Source organism: Carettochelys insculpta, chromosome 9, assembly GCF_033958435.1.
Source record: "Carettochelys insculpta isolate YL-2023 chromosome 9, ASM3395843v1, whole genome shotgun sequence".
Taxonomy (NCBI): Eukaryota; Metazoa; Chordata; order Testudines; family Carettochelyidae; genus Carettochelys; species Carettochelys insculpta.
In genome coordinates, this window is record NC_134145.1 from 33,070,483 (window position 1) to 33,088,265 (window position 17,783).

General features: G+C 46.0%; 1 protein-coding gene across 4 annotated transcripts in view; it reads right to left on the bottom strand.

Moving 5' to 3' along the window:
- Positions 1 to 17,783, bottom strand: part of TGFBR3 (transforming growth factor beta receptor 3) — a 212,207-nt gene that overhangs the window by 54,220 nt on the left and 140,204 nt on the right. For all 4 annotated transcript variants that reach the window (XM_075002232.1, XM_075002233.1, XM_075002234.1 and 1 more), the window contains exon 5: positions 489 to 672. In XM_075002232.1, the coding sequence (XP_074858333.1) occupies positions 489 to 672 (184 nt within the window). The remainder of the gene's footprint in view (positions 1 to 488; positions 673 to 17,783) is intronic.

The following is a 17,783-nucleotide window of genomic DNA, read 5'->3' on the forward strand; positions in this document are numbered from 1 at the left end:
GGACACTTATCTTTCAAAATGGTGCAAGGAAAAAAATCTTTGTGCAAAGCAATCTAGTCCTAGTCTATATCTTGGGTAAAGCAATAAAGCAAAAAAAGTTCAGTGACTTTCTGGTTAGCAAAAGTAAATCCCCATCTGCCACAGTTTCTGACAGTCAGTGCTTCAAAGAAGAGTAAAGACTACCCGAGTAGTCAGCATGATTCATTTATCAACTAAAAATGCAACTGCTTAAACATTTGACTCTGCTAATGGCATCTGGACATTTCCAATCCCAAATAAGGTACCCAAAGCCCTACAAAGAACTCTAAAACATGGCCTGATATCCAGACTTATTGCCCTCTCCCCTCATGCTCCTTTAACTACGTCTCAACCATTCTGAAATAACTGATATTATATTTAATTAAGACAGAATGTAAAATGCAAACTATAATGCACCCCATTCTCACCATCCTGCTGTCACGCCCTGTTGTGTTAAATGAAAATCTTACCTTCTCCCACTTTGATGTAAATGTTTCTTGATATTTTCAGTTCAGTGAAAGAGGTGACTGCTCCATATTCCTTCTGGGCCCAATGTAACAGATGTTCATTTCCCTGAGGCAAAGTCTTTTCCTTGGTTTCTGCTGCCAAGGAGAAATTTCCCTTCTCAAACTGAACAATGGAACCAGGAGACACCTGATAGGAACAAAAACATATTTTTAATCTGACGCATTTACCTAGTACCTAGTGATGAAGTGACATTTGCCACCACTGCTCTAATCTTAAACTTTACATGCTTTAAAGTCTGCTTAACAAACACATTGTTTAAAACTCTAACTCTCTATAGCTGCGTCTACACGTGCACGCTACTTCGAAGTAGTGGCACCAACTTCGAAATAGTGCCCGTCACGTCTACACGCGTCGGGCGCTATTTCGAAGTTAACTTTGACGTTAGGCGGCGAGACGTCGAAGTCGCTAACCTCATGAGGAGATAGGAATAGCGCCCTACTTCGACGTTCAACGTCGAAGTAGGGACAGTGTAGACAATCCACGTCCCGCAACGTCGAAATTGCCGGGTCCTCCATGGCAGCCATCAGCTGGGGGGTTGAGAGACGCTGTCTCTCCAGCCCGTGCGGGGCTCTATGGTCACCGTGTGCAGCAGCCCTTAGCCCAGGGCTTCTGGCTGCTGCTGCTGCAGCGGGGGATTCATGCTGCATGCACAGGGTCTGCAACTTGTTGTCGGCTCTGTGGATCTTGTGCTGTTTAGTGCAAGTGTGTCTGGGAGGGGCCCTTTAAGGGAGCGGCTGGCTGTTGAGTCCGCCCTGTGACCCTGTCTGCAGCTGTGCCTGGCACCCTTATTTCGATGTGTGCTACTGTGGCGTGTAGACGTTCCCTCGCTGCGCCTATTTCGATGTGGTGCTGCGCAACGTCGATGTTGAACATCGACGTTGCCAGCCCTGGAGGACGTGTAGACGTTATTCATCGAAATAGCCTATTTCGATGTCGCCACATCGAAATAGGCTACTTCGATGTAGGCTTCACGTGTAGACGTAGCCTATATAATCATTTAAAGTATCACAATCAGAAAAAACACAAGGTCATACTTTTCTAGGTGACCAAAAGATTCTCCAAATGAGATTTTTTTTAATTAAATTAAAGAGAACTTCATATTGGCACTTTCTTGACAGAAGCATGTGTTTGGAGGCTTGGCATGCCTGGTCCAAAATGTAAAAGGAAGGAATCATACACCATCACAAAAGAGCTGACTAATATATAACACTTTAGCTGCGTCTACACGTGCACGCTACTTCGAAGTAGCGGCAGTAACTTCGAAATAGCGCCCGTCGCGGCTACACGTGTTGGGCGCTATTTCGAAGTTGAAATCGACGTTAGGCGGCGAGACGTCGAAGTCGCTAACCCCATGAGGGGATGGGAATAGCGCCCTACTTCGACGTTCAACATCGAAGTAGGGACGTGTAGATGATCCGCGTCCCGCAACATCGAAATAGCGGGGTCCTCCATGGCGGCCATCAGCTGGGGGGTTGAGAGATACTCTCTCTCCAGCCCTTGCGGGGCTCTGTGGTCACCGTGTGCAGCAGCCCTTAGCCCAGGGCTTCTGGCTGCTGCTGCTGCAGCTGGGGGTCCGTGCTGCATATACAGGGTCTGCAACTAGTTGTTGGCTCTGTGTATCTTGCACTGTTTAATGAAAGTGTGTCTGGGAGGGGCCCTTTAAGGGAGCGACTTGCTGTTGAGTCCGCCCCGTGACCCTGTCTGCAGCTGTGCCTGGCTCCCTTATTTCGATGTGTGCTACTTTGGCGTGTAGACGTTCCCTCGCTGCGCCTATTTCGATGTCGGGCTGCGCAACGTCGAAGTTGAACATCGACGTTGCCGGCCCTGGAGGACGTGTAGACGTTATTCATCGAAATAGCCTATTTCGATGTCCCAACATCGAAATAAGCTACTTCAAAGTAGCGTGCACGTGTAGACGTAGCCTTTGAGACCTAGATGGACAACCTAACACCTTGCTAATACCATGCTAATAATGCATGTCACTATAACGATGATATGGGAGAGAGCCTTGGGATTTTCAAATACGTCAGCTGCAGTAGCAGAACAGGTTGAAATAAAGAGATCTGAATTCTTTTCAGTTGTGTCATGGTAAATCCAAGCAACCCCATGGACTGGAGCAGGTGAGATCAGAGGGCCAGATTCTCCCCAGTGTTGGTCTGAAAAGCAGCCCTAAAGCCAGCATTATTAGCCCCAGTAAGACCATCTGAACATAGGGAGAAAGTCTGGTGGCACAGAACTGGCATGGCTATTCTTATAACACCATCCCCTCTGAAGCTGGTGTATGGGACACTTCCCTGCACCCCGGCAATTCCTAGCTGTCATACTGAAGTGCTGGGGGGTTGGGGAAGGAAGATGGATAACTTTTCTTTCATGTTGTGATATCTCATTGCAAAAAGGATTACAGCCTAGGAAAATTTCCTTCTGGGAAAGCAGGAAACACTCTGCTGCTGGGGCAGAGCAAAGCAATGATAACAGGAAACAGAGATAGTCAAGATTTCTTCTGACTATATATTTTCCATAGCACTATGAAAAGTATTTGGAAAGGTATACTACTCAAATCCTGCAGATACTGCAGACAATTAACCCAACAGGCCATTGGTCCAAATTATCTGTTCTGAGTGAATCAGGAAACACTTCACTGACTTCATCCCAGAAGACCTAGATGTGTCTTATAACAGGTGTATTTTAATGCATAAGCCGGAGTTGCAATTACATTTAAACTCAAAGATTTAGATGGTAGCAGTATGATAAAGCTTCCCAGCTTGGGAAAGAGAGAGTGACTTCAAAAGTCTCCTCACAGTTTTGGAGGGGGAGTAAATTGCAGCAAGTACCACACTATCACACTCTGATGCTGCAGAGAATGTGGTGGGAACAGAAGCTGTAAAGTCTTTACTCCACCCCCCCATCAGCACGCATGACTGAGAGTGCCATAATGCAGCTGGACATGGCCGTACCAGTGCAAGGGAGATCCCCCTTTTGTCCCTTACACAGGGAGGCTGAACAAGACTCACTCCACCACATACACATCTTTTTTGGTCCAATTTTTCTGCACTCTTCATTTGATGGAATGTATGTGCAGTCTGGTTTTGGACTGAAATACTAATGTAACTTTAAGCATAATAATCAGAGCAATGAATAAACAACATCATAATCTCTAACCTATCTTGCGCATTATTTATGCATATGCTGCTCCAGAATAATAATAGCCGTTCACATCAGACTAGCTTTATAAACAGCAAAATTAATCAACAAGTTCATTGAAAGGAAGAAACTAAAGTCATTTATTTTTACAACATTAAACATCCATCATAACAAACCAATAGTAACTAATTATTGACTTTACTGGAACTACTGTTAAAAGAACCACTTTGGGACATTGCTTAGAAAGTACAAATGCTCAACAAAGCTAAGAAACAGATTGTATGTTCTAGCATGTTAAACTCTTCTGAAGTTCCTTCCTACATCCATGGATATTTATTAGTATTCTCAATAATATATTTGCAAAGACACTGCACAGACCACAAACCGTTTTGAAGAAAAAAGACCCTTGTATTTCAGAGTTCATTTTGATCAGATTGGTCACAGAAGACAGCTTAGGAATCCTTTATCCCTTTGCCAGAATAGTTTTAAAGTTTAGACTCACATTTGTTTCAACTCTGTATGATCTTTATTTGTTGCTGTTCATATGGATTACCATAAAATATTTTTTTATTCAGCAAAACATAGAATCCATGAGTTTAGCACAGTTCTCAAGCAAGAAAGGAAGCTGTGTACCATAGAAAAAAACACAGGGACAAAAACACTCTGCCTAAAATGTATTTAACAATTATGGCTTGATTTTCAGAGACATTGAGCACCTGTATGTCCCTATTAAAGTCTGTCTAGAGAAGGGATTAAATGGGAACCAGTTTATCACAGTCTATCAGACTCTTTGATTCTGCAGAGTGTTTTGATGGGAACAGGAAGTGTAAAGAATTGATTCCACCCCCCACCCCACATCACCCTGAATGACTGAGAGAGGGGTAATGTAGCCAGAAATGGCTGAGTGTTGCAGCAGTGCAAGGAAGAAAGGGGGTGTATGATATATTTAAGTCATATAAGATATAATTAATTAGGGCCTGCAAATGTTTATGCATATTCCTACTTTTACACACGTGAGTTAATAGCATGGAACAGTTCTTGTACATACACGTTTGCAGAACCATGGCTTTAATTGGTTTAGATTAGAAATCAATGGGCACCAATATATCACTGCACTTACCACTATCAGCTGTAAAATAAACCCTGAATTACCAGCTATGCTGCACAATACTGGAAAAATGTCATTTACACTATTAGAAAATACCATGTGAAGATGCCTTGGTGTAAATGAGTAACAGACCAATGAGCTTTAATGATCAAGTGTTTTAAATGTTATTAATCAGAATATAGAAGAAAACCTGAGATCTTTGGATAGAAATTACTAAATGCCAGTAATCATAGAAACTACTATGAGTGACTATATTACATCATTTCACATACAATGTTAGTGCAGGCATGTTCTGATATTTGTTTATCAGCTTCATTTTAAAGACTGAACATTGACCGAGAACTTTCTACGAAGAGGAAGAAGAGAATACATTTCAATATGGAGCTGATAACTATATTAATATATGATAGCTTACAGTAATGTACTTTTCATTCTGTTTTCCACTTCTGTTTCAACTGATCTGATATCTGTTAATGACATAGGTTTCCGCCTCAGAATTCATGTTATTTTTCATTTGTTTGCTAATTAAAACTTGAAAACACTCTGGAACATTCTTTCGCATGACAAATGTTTTCCTGTGGGAATGAAGCTAACAGTAAGATCTAAAGTCCTGCCTCTTAAGACCAAACTGAAGGACAGATGGCAAAACAACAACACTTTCAGGGATGTGATAGCATAGAGATGTTAGACAGTTAATCACACATTTTAAAATACACATTAAGTTCTTCATTTACTATTTTTTTAAAATAATGAACAAAGTTTGCATATGAAATTTTGGTCCCACTACCAAATTTGAAAAAGAAGAGCAGAACGCTGCTCTCTCTGCCAGCGCTGCGATTTTTATTACAAGGATTTAAGGCTAGTTTAAGTGAGCCAACCACATTATTTTTTCTGGACTGGGTTCAACAAACTCTTCCAAAAGAAAGAGGGTGGGGGTGGGGAGTAACCATCACTTTGTTTCAACACCTGCCTTTGTACATTAACCGCTTATGCTATAGAACCAATTTCTCTGAAAGCAGCTGTCTCTTTGAAGCACTCAGGACACGCAGGTGTACTGAAATTAAAAGTACCATCACATTTATAATGTTTATCTATGTACATGTGTATGATGTGTTTATCTAAGCACTACAGAACTCAATTCGTTGACTAGCAACCCACTCTGTACGGCATGCCATTGTCCTCTCACTCCATCTCCTTTTCCACTTGGTGGCTTCATAGGCAGAGGCTGGAAAAAGTATTCCTACATACCATCTCTTGCTTTTGCACTTGATGTGGTGATTTCTAAGACCCTCAACTTTGCTGCCACAATTTCTTCTGTTGACTGCACTGAACATTCTCACTTGACAAAGCGAGGGGAATCTCCCAAGTTTGCCACACTAAAGTCTTGTCTACATTGCCCCCACCTTCGAAGGGGGCATGTTAATCAGGGCAATAGGAGACTAGTAATGGAGTGCTGTGGTGAATATGCAGCACTTCATTAGGCTAATTCTGCCCCACGGCAACTTGGAAACATCAAACTTCGAAATGCCTGCGGCTACACGGCATGCTGGCACTTTGAAGTTTGATGCTTCGAAGTTGTCACGGGGGAGAATTAGCCTAATGAAGTGCTGCATATGCATCGCAGCACCTCACTAGTAATATTCCATCAGCCTGCTTACCATTCCCCCTTCAAAGAAGGGGGCAAGTGTAGACATAGCCCACTTGAGTAAAAGTGCAATGGCATTCCACCTTAACTGTACTCAAGTATTTAGAAGAAAAAAAGTAGCCATCCTTCCATGGTTAACCACCCAAGCTATCATAGGAAACCATTATTTTTCACTCACACACATATACACATATATAAAATGTGTGTGTGTGTATGTACATATATATATATATAGACACAAAAACTAATGCACAATATTGCTGAAAGAGATTTGCATATTATAAAAGTTCAGAGAACTATGTAGGGATGTCAGTGTCCTCATAATAGATAGATATGTTTGTCATGTGGTACAGAAATGTGCAGCAGTTTGTGTAGCTTAGCTGAATTGCTGCCCCTCCTTTCTCTGATTCTGTTGAGAGACAATTTTAAAATGAAAAAAACCCCACATTTTTAAAGAAATACTAGTGGGATTTTAGGCATACAGCTGATTTATTGTGCTATAAAATTTGATCCGATTTGGGCAGCCCATCAGATTCTAAATATATAATTTAAACTATCATTCTCCATCACCCTTACCCTCATAAATCCTTCATCTATATTGCCAATAACTTTAAAAAACAATGCCATGAGCAGGCTGAGCTTCCACCTGAAGTGCATGAAAATACAGTAAGACCCCAGTTTTGAAGACCCTATAAAAACAACAGTTTGTAGTTTTCTGAATTTGTCGATGTGATAAAGTTTTACAGAGCAATTTTCTGGCACGATAAAACCCTATAAGAGTTTCTGAAACCGAACACTTTCAATTAAACCAGCGTATTGTGCTGAAGTTATTTCAAAATATTTGTGTAGGAGACATCTGCCAAGTGGAAAAAGGGCAGGGCTGGAAGGAAGGAGAATTATTTTCAGGCCTCTGAGTGGAAAACAATGGAATTAAAAAAAACAAAAAAAACCCCACAATCCAACATAAATTGTAAAATGCCCTTTTAAATTATCCTAAGCACAATTTCCCGACACTGAAAATCAGCTGCATTTTCTTGGAATCAAGAATGTCACTATTTATACAGGTTTTATGACTAGTTCTGTATTTCCTACCTTACCTTGCTCTTTTTCTAGCAGAGCACTTTGCTAATGTCTGGGGCTGTTTTACAAGTGATTGGAAATGTAGCCGCCTGATTTCCCGTTAAATATTATGCACAGAAAAACAAACAGCACTTGTTTTTCAGTGACTTTTGTCAGAAATCCAAAACGTAGTGCAAACCATACAACTGCCTGTGGTTTGGTGGCAGAGACCCAAAATATTTGAGCTATATTTTTTGTCAAGACAGTAAACCAACTTTTGGCAGAAATCATGAGTACACAGCATCCTTCTTCCCCCTACAGAAATGCGTAAGTGACTTTTAATTACTAAGCTTTATCTGGAATTAATTTTTTTCCTTTTCCAATCTCCAGCCAACAAACATAATATGCCTTTTTCTTTTTTTTAAGACTGCTCCACCTCCCTCCCTTCATTTTACTATATGAGTAATCCCTTTAAAGTCAATGGGGCTAGTCACGTGAATAAAGTTACTCATCTGTGTAAGTGCTTTCAGAGCCTTACTCACAGGGACTATCTAAATGAAGTATCCTTCAAAATAAGAGTTCTAGGATCAGGTTCTTAATGAACAGTTTTAAATAATTACACATGATGATTTGCTGCCAGAAAGTCACAAAGGACAGAGTATAAATTTTCTATGGCAATTTAATTCTCATTTCTATGCTAAGATGTTTTACACTACTAGCAAACGTGTTCCTACGCTTTAAAAGCCAGAGGGAGGGCTGCCATTTGTAATAAAAGTGTTCACCAGCTAAAAAATACCTGTAATGCCCACCTCATCGGCAATTCTATAAAACCACAGCTTTTGGCCACAAAACAACAAATTTTTGCAACAAATCATTTTAAGCAGCTACCACCATACAAACAAAAAGTGACTTTTGTTGCTGGTCGTTTGTTTTTGACTTTTTTAAAATAAAAGTAAATTCTCCTGGGTAGAGTTTTCATTTGTTTGCTTTTTTTGGGAGCCTTCCATTCCCCAACTCTCGCTCCCACCTTCCCAAGCTGTAGCATGGCAAGACATTTTCTAGAAGTTTTGGGAACCCCTTTTATAAATTTTCAGGCACCAAAATCTGACCATCTGAATCCCCTGAAAGCATGTAGTTTACTTAACATTTTCCCTTTTCTTTTTAATTTTTCTATGGGATTTCTGCTCATGAAAAATACTAGAAACAACCCATCTGCTGGTTATACCAATCCACCTCAACTCTGTTCCATAAAATATTGATATTCTAATCCAGGAAGTCTTAATCAGAGAGCTGCTGAACTGTGTGGTGGTTTTGCGATGTGTAAAATGTCCAAGCAGGACCAAACACATTTGATCTGTGTCTTAATTGAGGATTTTAAGTTACATCTCCTGAATAAAGTGAGTGCACTAATCCATTCTACAATGCAATGCATCACAGGACTTCAAAATATCCTAAACCCATAAATATGCTCGTTTTCAATATTTAGTAATGAAAAAAGCAAATATTTTTCTAATAGAAATCACAACTATTTCCTCACTGCCACTAAATGAACCAATTAAAACTAGCCTGAAAAACTAGACTAGATGAGAAGTTGATTTAAGATATTCAGTTCCAGCTACAACAGTTGCATAGCTAGAATCTATGTTTCCTAGATCAATTTTTCTGAACGTCCACACAGTTCCTTTACTTCTTGCAAGAATGAGGAGTACCAGGGCCGACTGAACAGACCTGATGGTTTGACTTAGTACGACCCGCTAGCCATGCAAAATCAAACCCTGAAAGGGTCTGACGGAGTCGACCTTCCGGTAAGTGTAGATCTATCCCATGTGTTTGAAAAGAAAACCCAGATACTGATAACACAATTCTGTTCACCATGCAAATTAAAAATTAAACATTTAGCCACTATGAATTCACTTTTTTGTGACTCATATACAGAAATTCATCATTTGACTCACTGCACACAACTTCAACTGTCTTGATCTTGTTGCTGTTTCCTAGGTAGCCAATGTAGCTTCAGAAAGAGCACACTGTCAGCAGAAACCATGCCCCAGCAGTAATCTCACTCTTCAAAAAACTTTATGAATTGTAAAAAAAAAAAAAAACAAAAAACCAAAAACGAAGAAATTATTACTAAGAAATAGCACAGTAAAAGCCATATGGAAACAACGAGAGTAAGAGAAAATTGGTCCACTTCACCTATTGCATAGCATTATGTACAGTGACTACAATACTACAGTTCTTATTAGCTACGTTTACACATGTATGCTACATCGAAATAGCTTATTTCAATGTAGCGACATCGAAATAAGCTATTTCCATGAATAGCGTCTACACATCCTCCAGGGCTGGTGCCGTCGACGTTCAACGTCGACGTTAGGCAACACCACATCGAAGTAGGCGCTGCAGGGGAGCGGCACACACCAAAGCGGCACACACCGAAATAAGGGTGCCAGGAACAGCTGCAGACAGGGTCACAGGGCGGACTAGCACTTCCAGGGCAACAGCTAGCTGCTCCCTTAAAGGGCCCCTCCCAGACACACTCAGCCTGCACGGCACACGGTCTGCAGAGCCACAAGCACGCACACCCGTCAAAGCAGTATGGACCCCCAGCAGCAGTAGCCAGAGGTCCACACAGCCACCCCTGCAGGAGCAGTGCTTGCCCTGCTCAAAGCCCTGCAGGAGGCAGCTGATCACCCTTTTATTCACAGAAGAGGAGCTGCCCCCAGGGGAGGAGGAAGCAGCCCCAGGACCCTGCTGTCCTCTGCCCCCTCCCCCCCGCTGCACACGCCACCGGCTGTGGAGCTACCTCATGAGCACCGACTGGTGGGAGCGGCTGGTGCTCAGCGAGTGGGACAATGAGCACTGGCTCCAGAACTTTCGCATGAGCCGGCAGACATTCCTGGAGCTCTGCCAGTGGCTCACCCCCGCACTGAGGCACCAGGACACCTTCATGTGGCGTGCCCTCAGCGTTGAGAAACGAGTCGGCATTGCTGTCTGGAAGCTGGCCACTCCAGACAGCGACTGATCCATGGGGCAGCAGTTTGGCATGGGCAAGGCCACTGTCAGGGCTGTCCTCATGGAGGTAAGAGGACCCACGGGGGGAGAGGGAGCCCTGGAGTGGAGGGCAGCCCTCAGGTGGAGCGGAGCCCGGGCGGGGGAGGGAGCCCTGGGGTGGAGCACCCCTCACTGGTGCTCTCCCATGTCCTTCCCTGCAGGTCATCCGCGCCATCAATGCGCTGCTCCTCCACAGACTCGTGCAGCTTGGGGACCCGGATGCCGCCATTGTGGGGTTTGCCAGCCTGGGCTTCCCAAATTGCTTTGGGGCTCTGGATGGGACCCATATCCCCATCCGTGCTCTGGAGCACAGCGGAGGACACTTCCTGAACAGGAAGGGCTACCATTCTATGGTCCTCCAGGCCTTGGTGGACAGCGGGGGCCACTTCCTGGACATTTATGTTGGGTGGCCTGGCAGCACCCACGACGCCCGGGTGTTCAGGAATTCGGGCCTGTGCCGCTGGCTGGAGGCGGGGACCTACATCCCCCAATGGGAGATCCCTGTGGGGGACACCACCATGCCCCTCTGCGTCATCGCAGATGCGGCATACCCCCTCCGGCCCTGGCTCATGCACCCTTACACGGGCCATCTGTCAGCCAGCCAGGAGCGCTTCAACATGCGTTTGAACCATGCGCGCCAGGTGGTTGAGCACACTTTTGGCCGCCTCAAAGAGCGCTGGAGGTGTCTCCTCACCCGCCTTGATGCAGGCCCCACCAACATCCCCCAGATTGTGGGTGCATGCAGCGCACTCCACAACCTGGTCAGGAGCAAGGGGGAGGCATTCTTTCAGGGCTGGGCTGTGGAGGCTGGCAGGGCTGACATGCAGCCACCCACTGCCCCCAGTAGCCAGGTGGACCCCGAGGGGATCCGAGTCCGGGAGGCCCTGTGGGCCCATTTCGACCAGGCCATGGGGTGAACACTGGCAGGTCCCCCACTGCACCCCCCCATCCTCCACAACACTCCCTGCCCCCACACCCACATCACAGAGCACCCAAGAGCACCCCCCCCCACTTTTCTTGCAAATAAAAATAGACCTGTTGTTTTTGAAACCAAAACTGGTGATTTTTCTTATTATTAATAGTACAAATAAATATATACATAGAGAGAGAGCAGAACAAAAGGGGGGAACTATTTACATGGGGGGGGCAGGTACCATATACCTGAGCAGGGGTATAACACAAACTATATTCAACAAATAGGTATGATGGGGGATATGTACAAAGGTGGGGGGGGCCACGTCCTGGGCCCCGCACCCCTCTACTGTCCAGTGCCCGGGGTTGGCGGGTGTGACCCTCACCTCGGCCTGAGCCCTGACCAAGGCTGGCTGGGGGCTGGGCGAACCAGCAGGTATGGCTGGCGGGTAGCGGGAGGCCCCAGGGTGGCGGACAGCGGCGGGATGGCGGTCAGAGCGGCGGGTGGAGGGGGCAGGGCAGGCAGAGCAGCGGGCGGCGCAGCATGGGGGGCCAGGTAGTCCGCTATGCGGTCGAAGGTGCGCATGAAGGCCCCCCATGTCTCCTGGCGCCAGGCCAGTGCACGCTCCTGGAGCTCCAGCCGCCGCTCCTCCACCTGCAAGTGCCGCTCTGACACCTCCAGCTGATGCCGGAGGGTCGCGAGCAGCTGGGGGTCCGTCGCCGTCCTCTGGTGGTGGCTCCTCCTCTGGCGGCCTCGTCCTGGGGCTGGTTGGTGCTCCGCTGAGGGGCTGGCCTGCTGGGATGGCCCCGGTGGGCTCTCCGGGACCACTGACACCTCGCCAGCGCTCTCCGGGCCCTCCGATGGTGCAGCTGCGGAACACAGGGGGGAAGAAGAGTGGAGACAGCCGTTAGTGTGGGCCCCGAGCCGTGGCCCTTGTCTCCCCACCTCTCTGCTGCTGGTTCCCCATCCCCGTCCCCAGGAGATGCTGCTGCTGATGATAGGTGTCCCACCCCGCCCCCCGGGGACCCGAGGTTCCGCTCCTCCCATCCCCAGGGATGGGGCATGGCGCTGTCCTGCTGGGGGGCAGGGGCTGATGCACTCTTCTGAGGGACATGTCACTGCTGTCCTTGGGGCCATGGTCATCTGGGCATGTGGAGGGCCCTGGTCATGTCTGTTGTCCCCGCCCCTTAACCCCGGGGGTGTGCACTGGGGGGGTACTTACCTGACGGTCCGTTCCCACGGTCGGGGGACACCCTCTGGGCGGACGCCCTGCTGGAGCTCTGGGATAGCAGCGCGATGTGGAGCCCCCCGTCGATGGAGGAGGATTCCCCCTCCTCCTCCTCCAGCATCCCAGGGGTGGGCTCCTGGGGTGCGGGGCTTGCCTCCGGGGCGGACTCCACCTCCGGGGCCTGCTGGGGCTCACTGGCCAAGGTGTCAAGAGTGGCCGGCAGGGAGGAGGTGTACCGGGGGCCCAGGATGGACCTGAGCTCCCTGTAAAAGGGGCAAATGGCGGGGGCAGCCCCAGATTGGCTGGCTGCATCCCGGGCCCGGGCGTAACCCTGCCGCAGCTCCTTCACCTTACTCCTGACGTGGTCAGGAGTGCGGGCAGGGTGACCCCGGGCAGCCAGGCCCTCGGCCAGCTGAGCGAACGCATCCGCGTTCTGCCTCTTGCTCCCCATTACCTAGAGCACCTCCTCCTTGCTCCAGAGCCCCAGCAGGTCCTGGATCTCGGCCTCCGTCCAGGAGGGGCCCCGCTGCCTTTTCCTGGACTGGCTGCCAGGCTGGGAGCCCTGGCTCCCCTTGGGAGGGGTGCCCTGGGGGCACTTGGGGGGCTGCCGGGCAGCCATCGCTGCAGGGGTGGTGGCCTGGGGCTGCAGAGATGCGTGCACCTGATGCTGTTACGGAGGATGAAAGGCTCAGGGAAGGAGAGCAGTCAATGGGAGCAGAGGGAAACCATCCCATAGTTGGGACCCTCCTTCCAGAGGGTGATGTTGTATCCTCTCGTGCCGAGGATACTTCACCGGGGGAGGGAGCGCCAGCTGTTAGGAAGAAGCAGGTTTTAGTAGTGGGGGATTCGATCATTAGAAATATAGATAGTTGGGTTTGTGATGACCGGGAGAACCGTATGGTGACTTGCCTGCCTGGTGCGAAGGTTGCGGATCTCTCGAGGCATCTAGACAGACTTATGGGCAGTGCTGGGGAGGAGCCGGTCGTCGTGGTACATGTTGGTACCAATGACATAGGGAAGGGTAGAAGAGATGTTCTGGAGGCCAAATTTAGGTTACTAGGAAAGAGACTGAAATCCAGAACATCTTTGGTGGCATTCTCTGAAATGCTTCCAGTTCCACGCGCAGGGCCAGATAGACAGGCAGAACTTCAGAATCTCAATGCGTGGATGAGATGATGGTGTAGGGAAGAGGGGTTTAGATTTATTAGGAACTGGGGACACTTTTGGGGTAGGGGGAGCCTATACAGGAATGATGGGCTCCACCTAAATCAAGGTGGATCCAGACTGCTGGCATTAAACATTAAAAAGGTCGTAGAGCAGTTTTTAAACTAAGAGGTGGGGGAAAGCCGATTGGTGCGGGGGAGCACCTGGATCGGACGGAGACTTCTCTTACACGAGGCTCCATAGATAGGGATTCCCTAGAAGTTAGTCAGATAGGGAACGTGGGAAATAATATATGGGCAAGATCAGATGTGAAACAATCGTGCATAAAAAAATCCAACGCGTCTGTGAAAGGCGGACATATAAATAGTGGTAGTTTTCTAACATGCTTTTACACTAATGCTAGGAGTCTGTCTAATAAGATGGGTGAACTGGAGTACCTCATATCAAAGGAGGAAGTTGACATAATAGGCATCTCAGAAACATGGTGGAATGAGGAAAATCAGTGGGACACTATCATACCGGGATATAAATTATATCGGAAAGACAGAACAGGTCGTGCGGGTGGCGGAGTGGTACTATATGTGAAGGATAATATAGAATCAAATGAAGTAAAAATCCTAAAGGAATCAAAATGTTCCATAGAATCATTATGGATAACAATTCATTCCTCTAATATGAATATGGCATTAGGAATATATTACCGACCACCTAACCAGGACAGTGATAGTGATGCTGAAATGATAAGGGAGATTAGAGAGGCTATCAAAATAAAAAACACAGTAATAATAGGAGATTTCAATTATCCCCATATTGATTGGGTGCATGTCACCTCAGGACAGGATTCAGAGATTAAATTTCTTGATGCCTTAAATGACTGCTTCTTGGAGCAGCTAGTACAGGAACCCACAAGGGGAGAGTCGATTCTCGATCTAGTCTTGACTGGAACGCAGGATCTGGTCCAAGAGGTAACTGTTACTGGACCGCTTGGAAATAGTGACCACAATATAATAACTTTTAATATTCCTGTGTTGGGAAGAACACTGCAGCGGTCAAACACTCTGGCATTTAATTTCAAAAAGGGGAATTACACTAAAATGAGGAAGCTAGTTAAACAGAAACTAAAAGGTAGAGTAATTAAACTAAAATCCCTGGAAGCTGCATGGAAACTGTTTAAAGACACCATACTAGAGGCCCAACTTAAATGTATACCCCAAATAAAAAAACACAGTAAGAGACCTAACAAAGAACCACCATGGCTAAACAGCCATGTTAAAAAGGCAGTGAGAGAGAAAAGGGCAGCTTTTAAAAAGTGGAAGTCAAATCCTAGTGAGGAAAATAGAAAGGAACATAAACACTCCCAAATTAAGTGTCATAATGTAGTAAGAAAAGCCAAAAAAGAGTTTGAGGAACAGCTAGCCAAAAATTCAAAAAACGATAGTAAAATGTTTTTTAAATACATTAGAAGCAGGAAGCCCGCTAAAAAAGCAGTGGGGCCCTTGGACGATAAAGATATAAAAGGAGCGATCAAGGAAGACAGTGCCATTGCGGAGCGATTAAATGATTTCTTTGCTTCAGTCTTCACGGCTGAGGATGTTACAGAGGTTCCTAAATCTGAGCCAGCCTTTTTAGGTGACAAATCTGAGGAACTCACTCAGATTGAAGTGACATTAGAGGAGGTTTTGGAATTAATTGATAAGCTGAATAGTAACAAGTCTCCAGGACCAGACGGCATTCATCCAAGGGTTCTGAAAGAACTCAAATGTGAAATTGCGGAGTTATTAACAGTGGTTTGTAACCTATCCTTTAAATCCACTTTGGTACCAAATGACTGGAAGACGGCCAATATAACACCAATATTTAAAAAAGGCTCTAGAGGAAATCCTGGCAATTATAGACCGATAAGTTTAACATCAGTACCAGGCAAATTAGTAGAAACACTAGTAAAGAGTAAAATTGCAAGGCACATAGAAGAGCACGAATTGTTGGGCAAAAGTCAGCATGGTTTCTGCAGAGGGAAGTCGTGTCTAACTAATCTATTAGAATTCTTTGAAGGGGTTAATAAACATGCGGACAAGGGGCACCCAGTGGACATAATATACCTAGATTTCCAGAAAGCCTTTGACACGGTCCCACACCAAAGGCTTTTATGTAAATTAGGTGGTCATGGGATAGGAGGAAAGGTCCTTTCATGGATCGGGAATTGGTTAAAAGACAGAAAACAAAGGGTGGGAATAAATGGTAAATTTTCACAATGGAGGAGGGTAACTAGTGGTGTTCCCCAGGGGTCAGTCCTGGGACCGATCCTGTTCAACTTGTTCATCAATGATCTAGAAAATGAGGTAAGCAGTGAGGTGGCAAAGTTTGCAGATGACACCAAGTTGTTCAGGACAGTCAAAAGCAAAAGGGATTGTGAAGAACTACAAAAAGATCTCAGCAAACTGAGTGATTGGGCAGCAAAATGGCAAATGAAATTTAATGTGGGTAAGTGTAAGGTAATGCATGTTGGAAAAAATAACCCAAATTACACGTACTACATGATGGGGTCAAATTTAGCTACGACAGATCAGGAAAGGGATCTTGGAGTTATAGTGGATAGTTCTCTGAAGACATCCACGCAGTGTGCAGCGGCAGTTAGTAAGGCAAATAGGATGTTAGGAATTATTAAAAAAGGGATCGATAATAAGACAAAAGATATCATACTTCCCCTATATAAAACTATGGTACGCCCACATCTCGAGTACTGTGTGCAGATGTGGTCTCCTCACCTCAAAAAAGATATATTGGCATTAGAAAAGGTTCAGAAAAGGGCGACTAAGATGATTAGGGGCTTGGAAAGGGTCCCATATGGGGAGAGGCTAGAGAGACTGGGACTTTTCAGTTTGGAAAAAAGGCGATTGAGGGGCGATATGATAGAGGTATATAAAATCATGAATGGTGTGGAGAAAGTGAATACAGAAAAATTATTTACCTTTTCCCATAATACAAGAACTAGGGGACACCAAATGAAATTGATGGGTAGTAGGTTCAAAACTAATAAAAGGAAATTTTTCTTCACACAGCGCACAGTCAACCTGTGGAACTCCTTGCCCGAGGAGGCTGTGAAGGCCAGGACTCTATTAGGGTTTAAAAAAGAGCTTGATAAATTTTTGCAGGTTAGGTCCATAAATGGCTATTAGCCAGGGATAAAGTATGGTGCCCTAGCCTTCAGAACAAGGGCAGGAGATGGATGGCAGGAGATAAATCACTTGATCATTGTCTTCTGTTCTCCTTCTCTGGGGCACCTGGCATTGGCCACCGTCGGCAGATGGGATGCTGGGCTCGATGGACCTTTGGTCTGACCCAGTATGGCCATTCTTATGTTCTTATGTGCAGGCTGGCTGCATGGCAGTGCTGCCGCCTGCACGCGCTCTCAGCTTCCTGCACAGGAACGCAGTGGGCGGGGAGCTTTAAGGGGCCGCTGCACGCAGCAACCATAGAGCTCAGGGGCTGGAGAGAGCGTCTCTCAACCCCTCAGCTGATGGCCGCCATGGCGGATCCCACTCTTTCAATGTTGTGGGAAGCAGATCGGCTACATGTGCCCAACTTCTACGTTCAACGTCAAAGTAAGGCGCTATTCCCATCCCCTCATGGGGATAGTGACTTTGACGTCTCGCCACCTTACGTTGATTTCAACTTCAAAATAGCGCCCGCCACGTGTAGACATGGTGGGCGCTATTTCAAAGTTGGCGTGGCTACTTCGAAGTAGCCGGCACGTGTAGACGCGGCTATTGAGTCACTTGCAAACACAGGCATTACAGTATTTGTGCAGACTTTCCCTCTGATGAGTTACTGATCTCATTTTCTCCTCACAGTGAGCCTATCATGGGGCTAAATTTTTTTTATTTGCCTGCAACCATGCAATTCCATTCATTTCAACAATGTTGCA